At 29.6% G+C, this 17598-nt stretch overlaps 2 protein-coding genes across 3 annotated transcripts; one reads left to right on the top strand and one right to left on the bottom strand.

Moving 5' to 3' along the window:
* Positions 1 to 2310: 2310 nt before the first annotated feature.
* On the bottom strand, positions 2311 to 5428 carry LOC107928192 (cytokinin riboside 5'-monophosphate phosphoribohydrolase LOG7). Of its 2 annotated transcripts, none has more exons than XM_016859371.2 (7): positions 5186 to 5428; positions 4350 to 4447; positions 3964 to 3994; positions 3774 to 3873; positions 3598 to 3668; positions 2852 to 2995; positions 2311 to 2706 (listed from the first exon to the last, which is right to left on the bottom strand). In XM_016859371.2, the coding sequence occupies exons 1-7, from the start codon at positions 5291 to 5293 to the stop codon at positions 2611 to 2613; spliced, it is 648 nt and encodes a 215-aa protein (XP_016714860.1). In that variant the 5' UTR covers positions 5294 to 5428; the 3' UTR covers positions 2311 to 2610. The 2 variants fall into 2 exon arrangements, with proteins under 2 accessions (XP_016714860.1, XP_040943555.1); XM_041087621.1 differs by lacking the exon at positions 5186 to 5428 and adding an exon at positions 4589 to 5135.
* Positions 5429 to 13511: 8083 nt separating this feature from the next.
* On the top strand, positions 13512 to 15097 carry LOC107928146 (probable aspartyl protease At4g16563). The gene has a single exon (XM_016859333.2). It carries the CDS (start codon positions 13609 to 13611, stop codon positions 15013 to 15015), a length of 1407 nt encoding a protein of 468 aa, XP_016714822.1. The 5' UTR covers positions 13512 to 13608; the 3' UTR covers positions 15016 to 15097.
* Positions 15098 to 17598: the final 2501 nt, after the last annotated feature.

Below are 17598 nucleotides of genomic sequence, written 5' to 3'. Positions count from 1 at the left end.
TGTAATTTGAATTGTTTACTATTTGGTATAAAATGTGAGATATGGACTAAAATTTAAAGAAATGGTTATGTGTTTAAGAAGCTCGAGTGAACGTAGTAAAAGATAGGATACAATTGGCATGCCAATAGGGTTATATACACGCTTGTACGAGATATGTGATTGTACGAAGATTATTACAGATTATATCGAGATCCAACATTTGTTGCGAATCATAGAGTTTTATATGTCTCTACGAAGACGCTGATGTGGTGGAAGGACTTATTGTTATACGATTATATGTATGATTGCATACGGGCTTTGCACTCTGGTGCCTTGGTGTGGTGTAATTAATGCTTAGATGAGTAATTTAGTGTGGTTTAGTTAATGCTTGGACAAGCAATCTAGTATGGTGTAATTACTCATGTACCTGAATTTGTTCACTAGAGTTCATCGGGCTAAATGGTTAATAAAAAAGTGATAAATTGCAATGAAATGATATTGAAAGTTTAATTATAAGTGAATTGAAATGTTATATGTTTGTATTACTATGATATGGCTATATGCTAAAACTCACCTTGTTGTTATGTGATTTGCCATGTTTAGGCATAGGCAAAGTTTGCGAAGCTAAATAGCTTGTTGTGTTTAGTTGTAAGCTAAGGTAAGCTTTTGTTTAATGCCTATGAACTTACTAAGTATTGTATATGCTTACCCCGTTTGTTTTCTTTTTTTCCTGAAGATCACCTTGCGGAACAAGTCAAGCAGGATTGATATCGAAGCTTACACTATCCTACCATTGAATCAATAGATGTTTGAACATTTGAATCCTAAATTGTGGCATGTATATAAGTTGTCTTATAGATATGAGTCTTTATAAGTCAAATTTGGTGTTAAGCTTGATTTATGTGGTTTGGATGTTGATTTTTGTAATGTTAATGCTTGAATGAAATAGCTTGGTTTGGTATGAATATGAGGCATTTGAAATGGCATTTTTGGTTGTGAATTGATCAAGTTAGTATTTTATTAATGGTTTGACATGTATACTTAGATAAGGAATGATATGCCTAATGGTTGATTGGAGGTTATAAGTTGTTATTAATATGAATGTGATTGTTTGTACATGTTTTGGTATGTATTGAAAGTGTTTTGATGCAAGTAAGGTTAACCATTTATGTAAAATTTGGTGAAATGTGAGGTAACATTGAAATAGGTACCAAACGGCTCAAAATTTACCAAAAACTGAGTCCATGTCTTGACGAGCAATCTTACTCATTGCAATGTCAGCCGATTGTGATTCACGTCGCGACATCGAGTGGCCTAAGGTCACAATATGACAAACTGTTTGGTGACGTCACAATGTGGAAAAGGTGACGTCAGTCCTAAGATTTTGAAATTTTACAATTTGGTTCTATTTCATGCTTGGGTCAACAAAAGAGCTTTCGTAATCTCGATTAAGACTCAGATTTGATTGTGTATCATAATATAAATGTGTTTAATAGATAATTGTATGTTTGAATGATTATGTTACTGTATAATTGATTGTAGTTGTTCCGATAACGAATGTAGTATTCTATAACTCAGACCCGGCGATCGAGTCAGTGAAAGGTGTTACATGGTGTCATGATTTCATTGGCTTTGTAGAACAAGTTCATGCTAAAAAATTAATAAATATTATTAGAGGGCATTTTTGCCTTTTTATACTTTAATGCTCCTCAATCTTGGTTGTTGGATTTGTCAAATTTTGGAATTTTAATTAATGGTTGTTGATTTTTGAAATCTCAATTTCAGAATATATCTTTCTAAATTAGATTTATCAAAATACTAATAAGGTCACTCATCAACTTACTCGAATAGCCTTAATGTATGCAACCCATCAACAAGTTAATGTTATTGATTCTTATTTATTTGCCTTACTCTTCTACCAATGTAGAAAGGGGTTTAAGACAAGATGTACAGGATGAGCTGGCTGACTCAGGTTTAGATTGTATCCCTTTCTCTATGGCATTTTGTCTTATTTCTTTTTTATTAATGACTTTCACCTTTTTTTTCTTTTGAAAAAAATTTTGATTTAAATTTAAGAGATTAAATTGTCTAAATCCTTAATTTTGTCATTTCAGCTTAAACTTCATCATTGTTTTATGTAAAGTTTATACATAAAATTTGTTCAGTGTTAGTGTGCAGATTTTCATGGTAAATATATACCAAATAATCTATTATATATTTATGGCCCAACTTAACCAATTTCCATCATTTCGTTACTCATTTTATTTTGGGGTCTAGGGTTTGTATCCATTTCCAAGAGAAAGCTTAAACAATCAATTGCTAGAAACAAAATAATAAGAAGTTTTTGGATTATGATTTCTTCACAGTTTAACAAAGGGGTAAAGGGAAAGGAACATTGCATCTATTCTCTACCAACATGTATTATATTATATATAACAATTTTTTTCTTTGTGCGACACCGCCGAGTCTTGCCCATGTTCCAAAATTTCACCCAAAAGAGAAACTCCATGTACGATCTCCTTACATGATTATACGGTATAACAACCGTATATACCTCTCTATATACATACATACTTAGTAGGTAAAACTCTTCAAAATTTAAGATAATATTAATCGAACCGAAACAATACATTAGATGGCAATTTCGGATTCCGACACGTAACTAAATCTATCTACCTCTTCCCATACTAACTTCGATGTTATTTTATCTTGCTGAGGAACATATTCCTGTCAACCAAAAATAAAAAATAGTCAATGTGGTGAAGAAAAGAAACATCATTGCTTGAAGTATGGGCAATTAACAGGAGACATTAGTGAACCTTCAAACATGTGAATTACACACATATATATAAAAGGAATTTTAATTAATTACCTCTAATTGTCTAACTAATTGTTTCGCAGTTGGGGCAGACACGATAATTCGTCGTGCAAGAGGTGAAATAAAACCTTCATCGACCGCCTTGTCGATGAAACACAGCAATGAATTATAAAATCCATCTACATTCAACAGCCCCACCTGTCAAAATAATATGTAAATATAAATACGAATATAATATGAATATACGAGAGCTTTCGATCCTTCAATTCACCAACATTTATATTTAATTTTTCTCCCACTCAAATGGAGATGCTGCAAATCATTTCTCCCAAACCATGAAACACGAGCTTCATTATTTTATTGAACCATATGCTATGATTCCATGTGAATTCCATTATTGTAAACACCACATGCTTTGATTCTCTTAGTTTTTTCTTCCTAACCCATCATTAAGTTACTAATTTATCAAAACCGTGTCAACTTTGCTTTCGAAGTATCTATATGAAGCCTTAAAATAACATTAATGTACTCAAAAGACACGACAAGTCAAACACATACCATAAAAAACATACCTTAATCCCAAAATTAAAAACAAAAGAAAACAAACAAACTGAATTCCACAACACGGAAACATGATGTCTCGTGAAAGTTGTCAAAGGGGAAGGCGACATGTTTTCTCTGTAATAAGAAACCACTTGCCTTGATTTGATATTTTACCACCATTATTAATCGAACAAATCATTTTCAAGACCAAGTTATAACTATTAAACTCAATGATTGACATTAACAAATTTTCTTACAGGCTTATGATGGATTCCAAGTTGAGCCCAAGTTATAACTTCCAACAGTTCCTCAAGGGTGCCATAGCCACCTGATATATATATATATATAAACATCAACATATTACATGTAAGAACATAATATTAGAATAAGAGAGTTGGGGTGTGCGAATAGATCGATCGAATAGGACTTGTACCGGGGAGTGCGATGAAGGCATCGGCCTGTCGTGCCATTTCGGCTTTCCTTTGATGCATATCCGATACAGCTCTCACTTCTCCGACGGTCACGCCGGTAATCTGTGAGGCATTAAACTTTGTATCATTATTAATAGGCCAGATAAATTGACGGCTACGCATTATCCATTTCAAGGGTCTAAATAATTTTACCTCTCTAGGCATCAAGGTCCTTGGAATGACACTGCAATGTATGTCCGAAACATAAATTAGAATCATTGTAAAGCAAGGACCAAAAAAGTGATTCACCTTTCTCAATCGACCAAAGCTAGCTTTTTTGAAAAAGAAAACTTTACAATATGTTGCTTTATGGAGAAATCCAATTTGACCACTTAAAACATAGAAGAAATCATTTTGCACGTGAATTTTTTTTTTAAAACAACAAAACAAAGGGGACAAATCAATTATTTTGTTTAGACAAGCAGTTGATCCCATGATGTCTGCCTTTGTTGATAAACTCACTGCCACAGACAATTGGAAAAAAAAAGAATTTGCATGGTTGAAGGGGAAAAAAAAAGAGAGAAAGAGAAAGAACAAACCCTAGAACATGGCGCCCACCATCATGAACTGCCTGAGAAATAAGACCCATTAACCCCACGCTTCCTCCTCCATAGACCAAATCAATCCTTCTCTCCACCTTCAAGAAACAAGACACCATTTTTTTATTACATACAATGCATTGAAAACCAAACCCCATTAACATGCACGTGCCACAATGAACATAAACAAATTGTGTAAGGTTGAGTGGGAAGAGAATGATTTTAAAAAAAACCCCTACAAAATAGAAATGCCAAAGGGAAGAACACGCTGAAAAGGGACATGAGATCAAGGGGAGCACGTTTGTTTCCCTTGGGAATAGCAGGTGATTATTGATTATGATGATGATTATTATTATTTGTTTATATTAGTGTACTTTTTTTTTTTAATTTTCAAAGGGCTCTTAAGAAAGAAAACAAACAAACAAACCAAATGAAACAAAAGATCATGCAAGAAAGCTGCTCAACTGACAGGCAGGTTACAGCTAGCAAAGTCTCTCTCTCTCTCTCTCTCTCTCTCTCACACACACACACACACACACACATAGAGAGACACACATGCCTAACATAAACCCTAACCCTTCTCTCCTACCATTATACAGCTAATTCCCTTCTACAATCATAACCCGACGTCCATGGCTTCATTGTTTCAAGTTTCAATACAAATTGAAAACAATTCAAAAGAAAGACTCAATGTTGAAAGACTGTACTGACTGTGATAACATCCATAATCGCGATAAATGCATAAAAGGGTATGCAGTGAAATCGATTTAATTTTCCGCAAAACTAGAAATGAAAGGAAAAAAAAAAAGGGGATTTGATTGTTTGAATGGATTTACCAGTTCTTTGCCCAACTCCACAGCAGCTTCTTGGTAACTAGCTTTCTTCCCAGAACTGCTCCCGCAAAACACACAAATCCTTTTAAACCTAGACTTTGTCTCTTCCATTTCCCTTGCTCTTTGTGTTTTTTCTCTCTCTCTCACTTTTGTGGCCAACAATAATGATGTTGAAGAAAGTTGAGAAATGAGAACAAGGTGAGTAGTTTTTCTAGCCCTTTCAAGTTGTTTATATACACAGCGCAAAGGCCAAAAAACATTCAAGCTTCATCTATTTCTTATTAATATTGGGAAGTGGAAAAATATTGTTTTTATTTATTTATCTATATGGCGACATCGACTATTATTATTTGATTAATTTAATGTAACCAAAACAAAAACAGAAGGTGGGAACTTTAATAGGAAAAATTAATAATAATGAATCAGATAATGTGTTTTGCATTATATCCCAGTTTCACATTGTTAGCCACTAGTTTTCTTCCACGTGGATTCATGGCATGCCTTTTCTAATATTTTAATCATTGTCATTGGTCTGGACTTGGCTTTGGTTAATTAATCTAACATGGAAACTGTTTTTATAGAGTGAAAATGTGACGTGTAATAAATTATCATTTATGTCTAATTGAAGTTTCTAAAAATTTCATTTAAAATTATTGAGAAATTAAGGGTTGGCTACGGGTTGTTCGAGAAGTCTACAAAGTATTGAGAGTTGGTGGATCCCTTAATAGTGATTGGTAGTGTAAATGAAGTATTTATGTTCGGTTTTATCGTTGGGTTTTGTATCTTGACTCTGCAAAAAACCTTGAGGGGTTCATAGAGTGAGAATGTCTCACTCACCAAAAATATGTGAACATTTGTTTTTGGTGGGGTTTGAATTCATGCCATTATAAATAATATGGGTATTTTCGAGGCTCTTCACTAAGTCAAAAGATAATCTTGAGTATAGTACCGATTGCTATTGAGGGGTCCGTTAACTCTTAACAAACGACATTTCACGTATCTTTCCTAGAACAGGTCTAACCTCTCCTCAACAAAATTAAAATAAAGACAGCACCAAGGAGGCAAGCAATCTCTTAAAGGTTTTAAAATCATAATTAACTAGTTTAATAGTAAAAATATATTTTTATCTATAAAAAATTAAAAAATTTAATTTAAGAAAATTCTATTTTAATTTTTTTATTTAATAATTTAATTTTGGGATAAACTCTTGGGGTTAAAAAATTACTAATAAATACGTATATGACACGATGAATAACGCGTTAAAGATTCAGAGCTCATAACAAATAAAATAACAACACCCTCAGCTATCATATCTACTTAATTAAAATATTATATTGCTTTTAAATAAATAAGTTGCTTAATTATTTTAATTCTTTTTCTTTTTCCAAAATAATGGATTTGTCTCTCTTTATAATTAGAAAAAGAAGCATGCAGGTCACATGTAAACCCCAAAATTTTGGGTGCGCCTGCTGTTGCAGGTGATGCCTGAGGGGCTTTCTAGTAGAAATTCCTTAATATATATTTAATCAACATTCCAAATTAATTGGACAACTGTAATTAAGTATTAATCAACTTGTTATTCAAGTGTTTTCATCTAATTAGGTGCACAGGAAAAGTGTTATCCATGCCATGGATGAGCCCCAATTACAAATTTATCCCCCTAAAAATCGGTTTGGTCAAAGGGGAAGAGCATATTTCATTGAATGTTTAAATAATACTAATGTTGCCCACAAGAATTTTGGCCATATTTTGTTTGAGCAAAACATTTTATTTGAATATTTGAGGTGTATATACATATAAAGGATTTGAATTACATCTCAAATGATAAAGAAGTTATATTAATCTCGGATTCAGTCTTAAATAATGATTTTAGTATATAAATTTAAAATGGTATATTCTAAATTGTTGTGTGTATGCGAGATACTAGTTTGGTAATCAACCTTCGTAACTTATATGTAGATATTTTAGTGACTAATTTCTGAGTTATATATAATGGGTTGATTAGAAATTAATGCTAATGTATAAAAGTTATATATTAAGGCTATGATCTCTAAATTACACACACATAATTTTTCTCACATCTCATCTTCACGAGAGAGAGAGAGAGAGAGAGCCACATTCTTTAAAATATTTGTGTGTTAATTTGAAAGATCAAAACCGTAAGACTTGAAATTTTCAAGATATCAATAGATTTAGGTATGCTTCTCTATTTAGTTTTTATTCTTGATGATCTAACATGACAAATCCTGATTTATTTAATTTTATATCAAACTTATACGGTTCTAACATCAAATCCTTCCATCAACATAACTATCGGTTTAGATGTTAAATATTGATTCAAATATTAAGTGGAGCAATTTCAAAATATGCAAATCAAATTATAAAAACGCTTGTAGTTACAATATGGATAACTTGAATTTAACATGTTAAAAAAAAACAAAGAACTGTTTTTCTTTTAACACATGAGATTCAAATAGTTCATGTGATAGATACATACATTTACAATTTAACCCAGATATTTTAAATATGCTTTGCACTGAATTTAAATCAGTATTTAACACTCAATATAGTAATGGAATTAATAAAAAAAATATAAATAATATAATAATGATACATTAAATACTCAATTCAAACAGTTTAAAGTTAGGGACTAATTTCAAATCTGGACCAATATTTAAAAATATAATATATGATAAATAGGTAGCCCATTCTACATGACTAATATAAATATTTTATTTATTTATTTAAATATATATAATTGAATCAAAATTAAAATTTTATATATACATATTTGAATTACAATTAAAATTTTATTTATATAATCAAATTTATTTTCATATCTATCCATACATGATTTGAAATAACAATCAAAGAATGAATCGGTGATGAGTCGATCCATGAAAAAAGAAATTGCTGCCTTCACACTCAACATGATAAAGCTGTATGATCCAAAGTTCCGGTCTATAATCCGCACGTGTAATTATAATCAAACAAAAAATCAGAACAGTCGGTAATCGGCAACTTAAAATCTTCTGTTTCGTAATAAAGAAAGTGTATGAATTATTTCATTTATGTAACTATTTTTTCCGACAAATGGTGTGTGATTTTGTCAAGTAAGGACGTGGATTTAGTTTCCACCGGTAATATCGATTTCCCGACCACAGTGAAGATTTTAACGGCGTCCCATAAAGGCGAATGCGCCAGCCAACTCCCTTGCTTGGCCCCAACCAGATTCAGTGACAGCGACAAGACATGTAGTGTGTTCGGTCTGAGAGTGAGAGAGATGAGACACGTGTGGGACAAACCGCCGGAAACTAATAACCGACGCTAGCTGATGCAGAAGATAACAGATAAGAACCGGGCAGCTTTTGTTGATTGCTACCATATTTGGCAAATCAAAATGTGATCTCTTAAACTTTTTTATGTAAATTTAAATGGATAAAGCAAAACTGTTTTTTTTTGTTAGTGTTTTAAGTGAAGACTAAGACTTGATAATTAATAAGCCAAGATTAATATCTATCAATAAGAAGAAACATACTCTAAATTCAAATTAATTTAATAGTCAATGTTAAAATTTTAAAAAAAATTATTTAAATTTTGGTTCACAAATTCACATATTCAAACACTGAACTATAATAAAAAAAGGGAAATGAAAGTTTTTGATTGATGCAAATATTACGAACAGAAAAAATCATATAACAATAATTTTAACAGCCTAATAACATAAATGAAAACTTTTTTTTTATTAAAATCCTAATTTTTTATCACTCCTCCGTGTACTTAATAAAATGCTGATTAGAAATCATTTTCATATATGGATGCTTACGTGGATTACTTTTTTTCACCTAATTTTATTTCTTTTAAAATTTTAAAATCTTTTTTAAACTCCATAAAATGGGATTAAAAAACTACTATGTGTCATTGTCCTGTTCAAAGGCTAGTTGTCCAAGTTTAAAAGATTGTCATTTTGAGAGAGTTTGAATAAAAATATTAAGATGAAAAATAAATTTAAGCAAAAAAAATAGAGAAATAGAATCTGTTTAAAATATAGGTCGACCCTAGGCACTAATATAGACATAAGCCTAGGCCTACTTGTTATTTAAGGTTAGAATATGTTTTATATATATATATATATTATGTAAATAGTATCATATGAACATTAAATATATAATAATAATATAATATATATTAAAAAATATTTAAGTTGGTTATTTTGTAATTTTAATAAAAAGAAAATTATACAAAATTAGTAAAATATTAGATAAAATGTGTTATGTTTTATAAAAAATTAAAGGTTAAATTCTACTATTAGTCCTTGGACTTTTGCAAAAGTTGTGGATTTAATCTTTGTATTTTTATTTGGTCATTTTTAGTCAATGTACTTTCCCAATTTTAAAATTTCAATCACCAAACAGTAATTGTTAAGTTCATTAAATTTTGTTCTGTTGTTTTTAAATTTTGATGTATCAAATATATTATCATATTGTAATGACATGTTAATTTATTATTTCTATGTATTACTCACTAAAATCCAGTTAATGGATTAGCAACTATCATTTGCATCATGACTAGAATTTCAAAATCCAAAAAACATAGGGACTTAGAATGATTCAATTGGAAAATATGAATCAAATCTACAACGAAATGCAAAGTACAAGACTAAGAATTAAATTCAACTAAACAAATTTAACTGTTACTGTTTAGGTCAGCACTCAAAATTTCAAATTTTAAAAAGTACAATGACTAAATTTGATCAATTCGAAATGTATAATGACTAAAATTAATCAAATAAAAGTATAGAGACTAAACCCACAACTTTCGCATAGTACCAGGACTAATAGTAGAGCTTAACCAAAACTAAAACAATATAAGAGACCTAAACGAATTTGGGTTAATCATTTACCAATATAGATGGATTTCAAAAAAACTTAGAACTATATTTTAGGCTTGACTGAGCTTGGACAATTATGTAAGATGTTGATACAATCCTTAGACCTAACAAAACCTGACCTTGCTTTTAATTATCTATACATAGTAGGTTTTTAATTTTATTTGTAGAGTTGGAAAATAAGAAAATAAATAAATAAACGATAGGTTTTCCTATTAGACCCTAAGTAACTTGTAAATAAAAATTAATATTATCATATTTTTTTTTTCAATTTGACCCTTAGTTTGTGATAAAATCTAGATAATTTCAAGTTAAGAAGAATCCTCAATCCTTTAAAGAAAAAATAAACCCAAAGAATTAGATTTTTTTAATTCTCAAAATTATATAAAAGTATAAAGAATAATGTTATATATATATAGATAGATAGATATAGATATAGATATAGATATAGATAGATTTAAAGCATGCGCTTAGCCTTATTCTTCAAGCAAAAATAATCTTAATTCTTATGCTATGCTTATCTCGATTAATGGAATCACATAGTAAGCATAATTTTTTATCCTGATATTTGTGTAAATAAGAAATTGAGTAAAATTGGAAAAAAAATTAAATTTTGAATTAAATAGTTCGAGTTATTCGGATCAACGCTAATAAAATTTTTTTTTTTTGATTTAGCACGAATATGAATTATACTATTCGGATAATCCCAAAATCCGAATAAAAAAGGATAAAACTACGTTGTTTTAATAAATGTTTACACACTAAGTTAAAAGTAAAATCATTATATTGTTTATGTAGTTAAATAATCTTGTATTTTGTCTATTGGTTAAATAATCGATCCATATAAATGCAACATTGAGTATAAAGAATAGAATCCGTTAAGTTGACTCGACTTAACTCGAAACTTTTTGACTCGATTCAAAAAAAATTTAAATTAAGTTTGATTACTAAAATAGTATCCGTCAACTTGACTAACTCGAAATATGTTGAGTCGATGGAATGCTCCCAATTTAAACATGTATGATTAATTAACGTTTTTCAATTTGTATTTAGTTTCTTGTGATGATGTTGAAAGAATAAAATGGTGATTGGTCCATTCATCTAAAAGGGATCTTTGAATGCCAAATAAAATTTCTAAAGAAAAACCCAATAGAAAATTTTACATATCTCCTACAGTGAAGGATCTAAATTTATAATCTTATTGAAAATAATGTCAACAACACATCAAGTAAGGCTGAACAACCAGCTTGATTAAAATTCATGAAAAATCCACAAATATTATGCTATTTAGTATTTTCTTAATCAAATATATGATTAAGTTGACATTGACTTTAAAGTTTTCTACTTAGATTCCCACCAAATAATTTATTGTAAAACACGATTCTGGACATTTTTTTCAGGATTTGATATTGCTCCTCTTTGATATTCCAAATCTTCGTGACCTGCAAACTTCAGTTGACAAATTCATAAATTAATGTTGAAATTGAATTCAGGCAATGCTAGATCTAGCAATCTCGAATCAAAGAAATTGAGGCCTAGTGGGTGATTATCAAACTCAACATAACTTAGAAATAGGGTATTTATTATCCGAATCTACGTTATTTAATAAGATAACAAATTTGGGTATTCATATTCAAAATCCAAATCTTACTTATTTATTGGATAATTTTGTGCATCAACTAGACCTGTCCATGGGTTAAGCTACCCGCTCAGGCCCGAAGGCTCGCCCGAAATTTGAGAGTGTTTGGGCAAAAATATTAGGCCTGAAAAATGGATTTGGGTAAAAAAATTAGGTTCGTTTAAAATATGGGTTGGACTCGAGCTTTAACATTCAAGGCCAAGCCCAGGCCGGTCTGTTTTAAGTTTATAATGTTTTATATTATATAATTTAGAACACATTAAGAAAATAAACCTATAATAAATATATAATACTACTCTAATGTAAACATTAAAACAATATTAAGATGACTATAAAAAATTTCAATAAATTGAAAATGTAAAAAATTATTAAATATTAAATTAAAATAAAATAAATATTTTTAAGAAAATTTAAAATAATATGGACGAACTTAAAATAAGCTTGGGTTAGCCTTTTGCAAATATAGGCGGTTTGAACAATATTTTAAGCCCAGATTTCGGGTCGGAACAAGCATAAAGTATGTTAATATTATATTTAGACTCAGCTTTACCCATAAACACCTATAGTAGAAAATAAAACTTAAATAAGAAAAAGTTAAAACATTACATAAGCATTAAAATAGCTTGACATAACATAAAAAAAATTTGTATAAATTTAAACTTGAAATTAGAGTGAACACTAAAATTTTAGTGGAAAATAAAATTTCTTCAAAATAAGTAAAAAAAAATTTTTTTACTTGAAATAAGCCGTATGAATGACTAAAAATAATGAAATGAAAATATATTGCTAACTGTTATATTAAAACATTGATGAAATAGAGGTGGAAATTGAAAGGCAGTAGAAGTCCAGCAAACAAAAACACAAGCTGAGGCAATAATCCCAAACTTGAAGGCTTGGAAGCCAAGATTTTGGGCTTTTCTTCAGCACCATAAAGAGACATCATTTTCCAGTACTTCAAAATATGGGCTTCTCTCTCAGCAATTTATGTGAAGCTACAAATACTGTACTAAAATTTCTAATGCTATATTAAGATAAGGAACGAAGTTGGCATAATTTAAACTCGTATCAAATGCATATTTAAAAAAAGTTTTAACTATTATTCCGTATAAATTTTTAAACTTTATCAATTAATTATGTATTTTTGTTGTATTCAAGTTATTTATTTTGAATTTGGTGCCATGCTCATGTTAGTTTTAGTATATGTAATGTCTCAACTCATCCCATATTTAATATACCTTTGTGATGTAACTCATGTCCATGTTTTCTGCATTATATATAATTTTCACACATTAAAAATTAACTGTATGTATATTTTGACACATTGTACATATTTTTCATGCAAATAATATTTTAAATCAATAACATTTTATAAGTCAAAGAAGTTGGGATAATGGTACAATATTATTAAATTTAATTTGTGCAATATAAACCAATTATTATATATTTATTATAACTGAAAATATTTAGTTATGCATCTTACAACTTTTATTAACTATAGCTCTTAAGATAACTTGTGGATCTTAGTAAACTTTGATGATAATGGTAAAACGAAAACGGCATTAAACTTGAAATTTTTTTAAAATAAGCTATGGTTCTGTTTGATCCATGAACAACTTTAATTTACAGTTCTCATATTAATATAGGTTAATGAAAAATTTGTATCTAGATAGCGCGAAAAAAATTGAAATAAAATCATTTTATTAATTTTTAATTTACATGATTTACTTGAACAGTTGATATCAATGTAAATTAGAATTTTTTTATTAGATTACTACATTTGTTAACAGATGGATTTAGCATTTATACTTAACCCTAAATTGAACAAGATTCCTTTCCAGGTGTCCACCATTGCTATTGTCTTCTTTTATCTGTAAACAAACACGATCAAAAGCAAAGAAAATGGATTCTTCTCTTCCTTTCTTCTCCTTCGTCTCGTTTCTTATCATCTCCGCCACATTTCCATTCGCCGCGACTTCCGGCACCATCAAAGTCTCCCTGTCTCCTTCACACCACCACCACTCTTCCTCCTCCGACCCTTACCAAATTCTCAACAACTTGGCCACTTCTTCAGTCGCCAGAGCCCATCACCTCAAACACCACAACCCCAAAACCAACATTACATCTTCTCTTCTCAAGACTCCACTTTTTCCTCACGGTTATGGCGGCTATACTGTCTCTCTCAGCTTCGGAACTCCGCCGCAAACCCTTTCTTTCATCATGGACACTGGTAGCAGTCTCTCTTGGTTCCCTTGCACCTCTCGTTACCTTTGTTCCCAATGTGCTTTCCCTAATGTCGATCCATCAAAAATCCCTACTTTTTCGCCAAACCTTTCGTCTTCCGGTAAGCTCGTAGGTTGTCGAAACCCAAAGTGCAATTGGCTGTTTGGTCCCAATGTTGAGTCTCGTTGCCAAGACTGTGATGGTCCAACATCGAAAAACTGTAACCAAACTTGCCCTCCTTACTTAATTCAATACGGTTTAGGTTCCACCGGTGGACTTTTATTACTAGAAAACCTTGTCTTTCCTCCTCACAAAACTTTCCAAGATTTCCTTGTCGGGTGCTCCATTGTTTCCAACCGGCAACCCGCTGGAATAGTCGGGTTTGGTCGGAGCCCTGAATCTTTACCATCCCAATTACACCTCAACAAATTCTCTTACTGCCTCGTTTCCCGCCGGTTCGATGACACCAAAGTCAGCAGCAACATGTTGTTAGAAACCGGGTCGGGTTCAAATCATACCAAGATCCCAGGTCTTGGCTACACACCGTTTTACAAGAACCCCAACCCAGCTTTCCATGAGTTCTACTACGTAACCATACGTAAAATCCTTGTCGGCAACAAGCAGGTCAAAGTTCCGAACAGTACTTTTGTCCCAGGACCGGACGGTAACGGAGGCACCATTGTCGATTCAGGGTCAACATTCACTTTCATGGAGAGACCTGTTTTTGAGTTGGTATCTAAGGAGTTTCAGAAACAAATGGGAAACTATAGCAGAGCTCGTGAAGTTGAAAACATTTCAGGGTTAGCTCCATGTTTCAATGTTTCAGGCCATAGATTAATGGACGTCCCTGAAATGAGTTTTTATTTCAATGGAGGAGCCAAAATGGGGTTGCCTTTGGCTAATTATTTCTCAATCGTCGGTGATGATAGTGTCGTTTGTTTGATGATTGTTACTGATAAAGGCGTCGGTGAAGGTGCCCGTAGCGGTCCGGCGATAATATTAGGAAACTTTCAGCAGCAAAATTATTATATTGAATTTGATTTGGCAAATAATAGGTTTGGGTTTGCCAAACGAAACTGTGCATGAAATGCAAGTTTTCTTAAAGTATTTGTATTAAATTATGTTAAACAGTATATTTTATAATGAAATAAAAGTTTGTTTAAAAGAAGTTTAAATGTGTGATTTTATTTATTTTATATTAAAAATATTTTTAAATAATAATATAATTTATTTTATATAAATAATAATATTATTATTCTATTAAGTTAATGTTTAATTAACTTTTCACACTATTTCTATATAAAATTAAATAATGAAACCGATATAATAATGATTTATAATAATGAAAAGTTTGAGAAACTTATGTGATGGTTTGAGTTGCGTTAGTCGCATTTGTTGTTCGGGTTTTACCCTGGTAATTCACCAAAAAAAACAATGAAAACTATTTATGATTGTACTTCTAACAACGTCATTTTTAAAATTTAAATCTAAAATATTGTCTTACTGCATCAACACTTTTAGTATTTATATTATTATTAGCTCCTTGACTAAAGTGGTGCTAAGTTAAATAGACACAATTTAACTAGAAAAAATGTTAAATGATCTTTTTAAAAAGTAATATTATACAATATTAAAGGTGGGAGATAATGGTCATACCGTTTTGACCCGTGTTTGACACGAGCTTTAACTATCACTCTATACAAATCAAGTATGAGTGTGGTTTTGTCAAAAAAAAAACAATTTAAACCCAAAAATAAATCTAGAAAAAGAATTCCTCACTTGATGCAATTTAAACATAAGACTTTAAAATCTCAATTTTTATCATTTCAATAGAATCTCATTAACTTTCACATATCTTTTAAATATAATTTTTATATAAAAATTTTCGACGTGGTATAATTAAAAAAGAATTACAATTTATATTATGATTAATAATGATTTTTTATCAGAAATAATAGTAATTCTTTTAAAAAGTGGAAAAAAGAATGTGTAGTAACAAAAAGGAGGGAATGGAATGCTTTTCTTTGGAAGTTCAATCAACTCATTGCTTTCTAGCTGTTCAATTGGGATGTTTTTTTTTATCGCTTTAGCAATTGCAATTCCTGGCTGTTGCTAATTTCTTCCTAACTAAGCATTCCTTTGCCTTTGCCTTTTCCTTTCTCTTTATTCACTTTTTTTTCCCTATCTTTCATATTAGTTTTATGAATTTTTTTTTGAAATTCAAAAATTTCAAATCAATATTTTACTTAATTAATTTATATAAAAAAAATCTTAAGCATTAAAATTCAAGTATGACGTCTTGAAATCATATGTGGAATGCATTAATTTGAGTTGAGCTAGTTTGTTAAACTAATTATCCTAATAGTAATTGTTGTCGATTAAGTTTTAGTTCAATTAGCATGAGTATTATTGTCAATGGCAATGCAGGAGGATGTAGGTTTGAGTACGCTGAAGCGCATTATCTTCCCATTTATGAGTTAGGGAGGGACTATAGGTAATTCTAAGTATTGTGATCAAAACTTATAATAAAATTATTTTAAAAAATAATAATTGTTGATATACTTGTAAGTTATAATTTTAGTAAAAAAAAATTAGAATATACCCTACACTACATTTTTCAAAAATTAAATTATTAAAAATAATTTTTATATTCCCTTCAAAAGGATAATTTTTTATGTTAATTATATTAGTCCAAAGTTGACATAATAGTATAATTTTTAAGTAATCGAATTTAAATTTGAACCATCATCTGTATTAATCTATAATAAATTATATACGTAAAATATGGGATAATAGAGAAATATTAGGAATAAAACATGAGAAAATAATTAAGTAGTATATGTACATTAAAATATTTTTATTGAATATACTGTAAATATTTTTATTATTAATAAAATTATTGAGTTTTAGAAAAACCGTGTACCAAAAATAATTAACAAAATCAATTTCATTAAAAAAACTGTTACTTAAATGGATTTAAACTTGATAATAAACAAAAGAATCTAATATTAATTTAAATTAATTTTTCATAATTTTAATTACTTGATTTTATTTACATATTATTTAAATATTAATATAAATATAAAAGATATTTACCTCTCATAATTTCAAAAATATTCACTTTTCTTCGAGTTTAAAGAAAATCGTTTTAAAATCTATTTGCAATATAAATTTTATATAAAGAAAATTATACTATTTTTTTATAATGTTTGCTTTGACTTTTTTTTTATTTTTAATTATAAAATAATAAAATTTAATTATTTTAAAATTTGATTGAAGATTGTATAATATAAAATTGTAATTAAATTATATGTGTTTTTTAAAAAGTTGCTAAACATTCCATTAATCCAAGATACAGAAGGACTCCCCACTACAAGTTTCTTAATAGCTAAGAAATATTGTATATGTTTTTACCTATTAATAAACTTAACCATCAAGAAATCTCTGAACAATAAAATTACCCACCCAATTAAAATCTAGGTTTAATATAATAAAAAGTCTTTGTAAAATAATCAATAATTAATTGAATTCTCAATGAAAAATAATATCTAATTCACTCTTTAATCGAATATAAACATTAATTAAGTTTTAGAAAAATCAATTTTTAAGTAAGCCCACGCGGTATGTTAAGATTATGCCATGTGGAGAAAACTTATAAATTCTTTTTTA

Source organism: Gossypium hirsutum, chromosome D01 (genome assembly GCF_007990345.1).
Source record: "Gossypium hirsutum isolate 1008001.06 chromosome D01, Gossypium_hirsutum_v2.1, whole genome shotgun sequence".
Lineage (NCBI taxonomy): Eukaryota > Viridiplantae > Streptophyta > Magnoliopsida > Malvales > Malvaceae > Gossypium > Gossypium hirsutum.
This window is presented reverse-complemented; position numbering and strand designations above follow the sequence as displayed.

Excerpts from the sequence above, each read along its gene's own strand:
- LOC107928192 (XM_016859371.2), bottom strand. The coding sequence starts at position 5,293 with ATGGAAGAGACAAAGTCTAGGTTTAAAAGGATTTGTGTGTTTTGCGGG. Across the intron at positions 3,669-3,773 it reads TGCCTTCATCGCACTCCCCG|GTGGCTATGGCACCCTTGAG; the intron begins GTACAAGTCCTA and ends TATATATATCAG. Across the intron at positions 2,707-2,851 it reads AATTAGTTAGACAATTAGAG|GAATATGTTCCTCAGCAAGA; the intron begins GTAATTAATTAA and ends TTTGGTTGACAG.
- LOC107928146 (XM_016859333.2), top strand. The coding sequence starts at position 13,609 with ATGGATTCTTCTCTTCCTTTCTTCTCCTTCGTCTCGTTTCTTATCATC.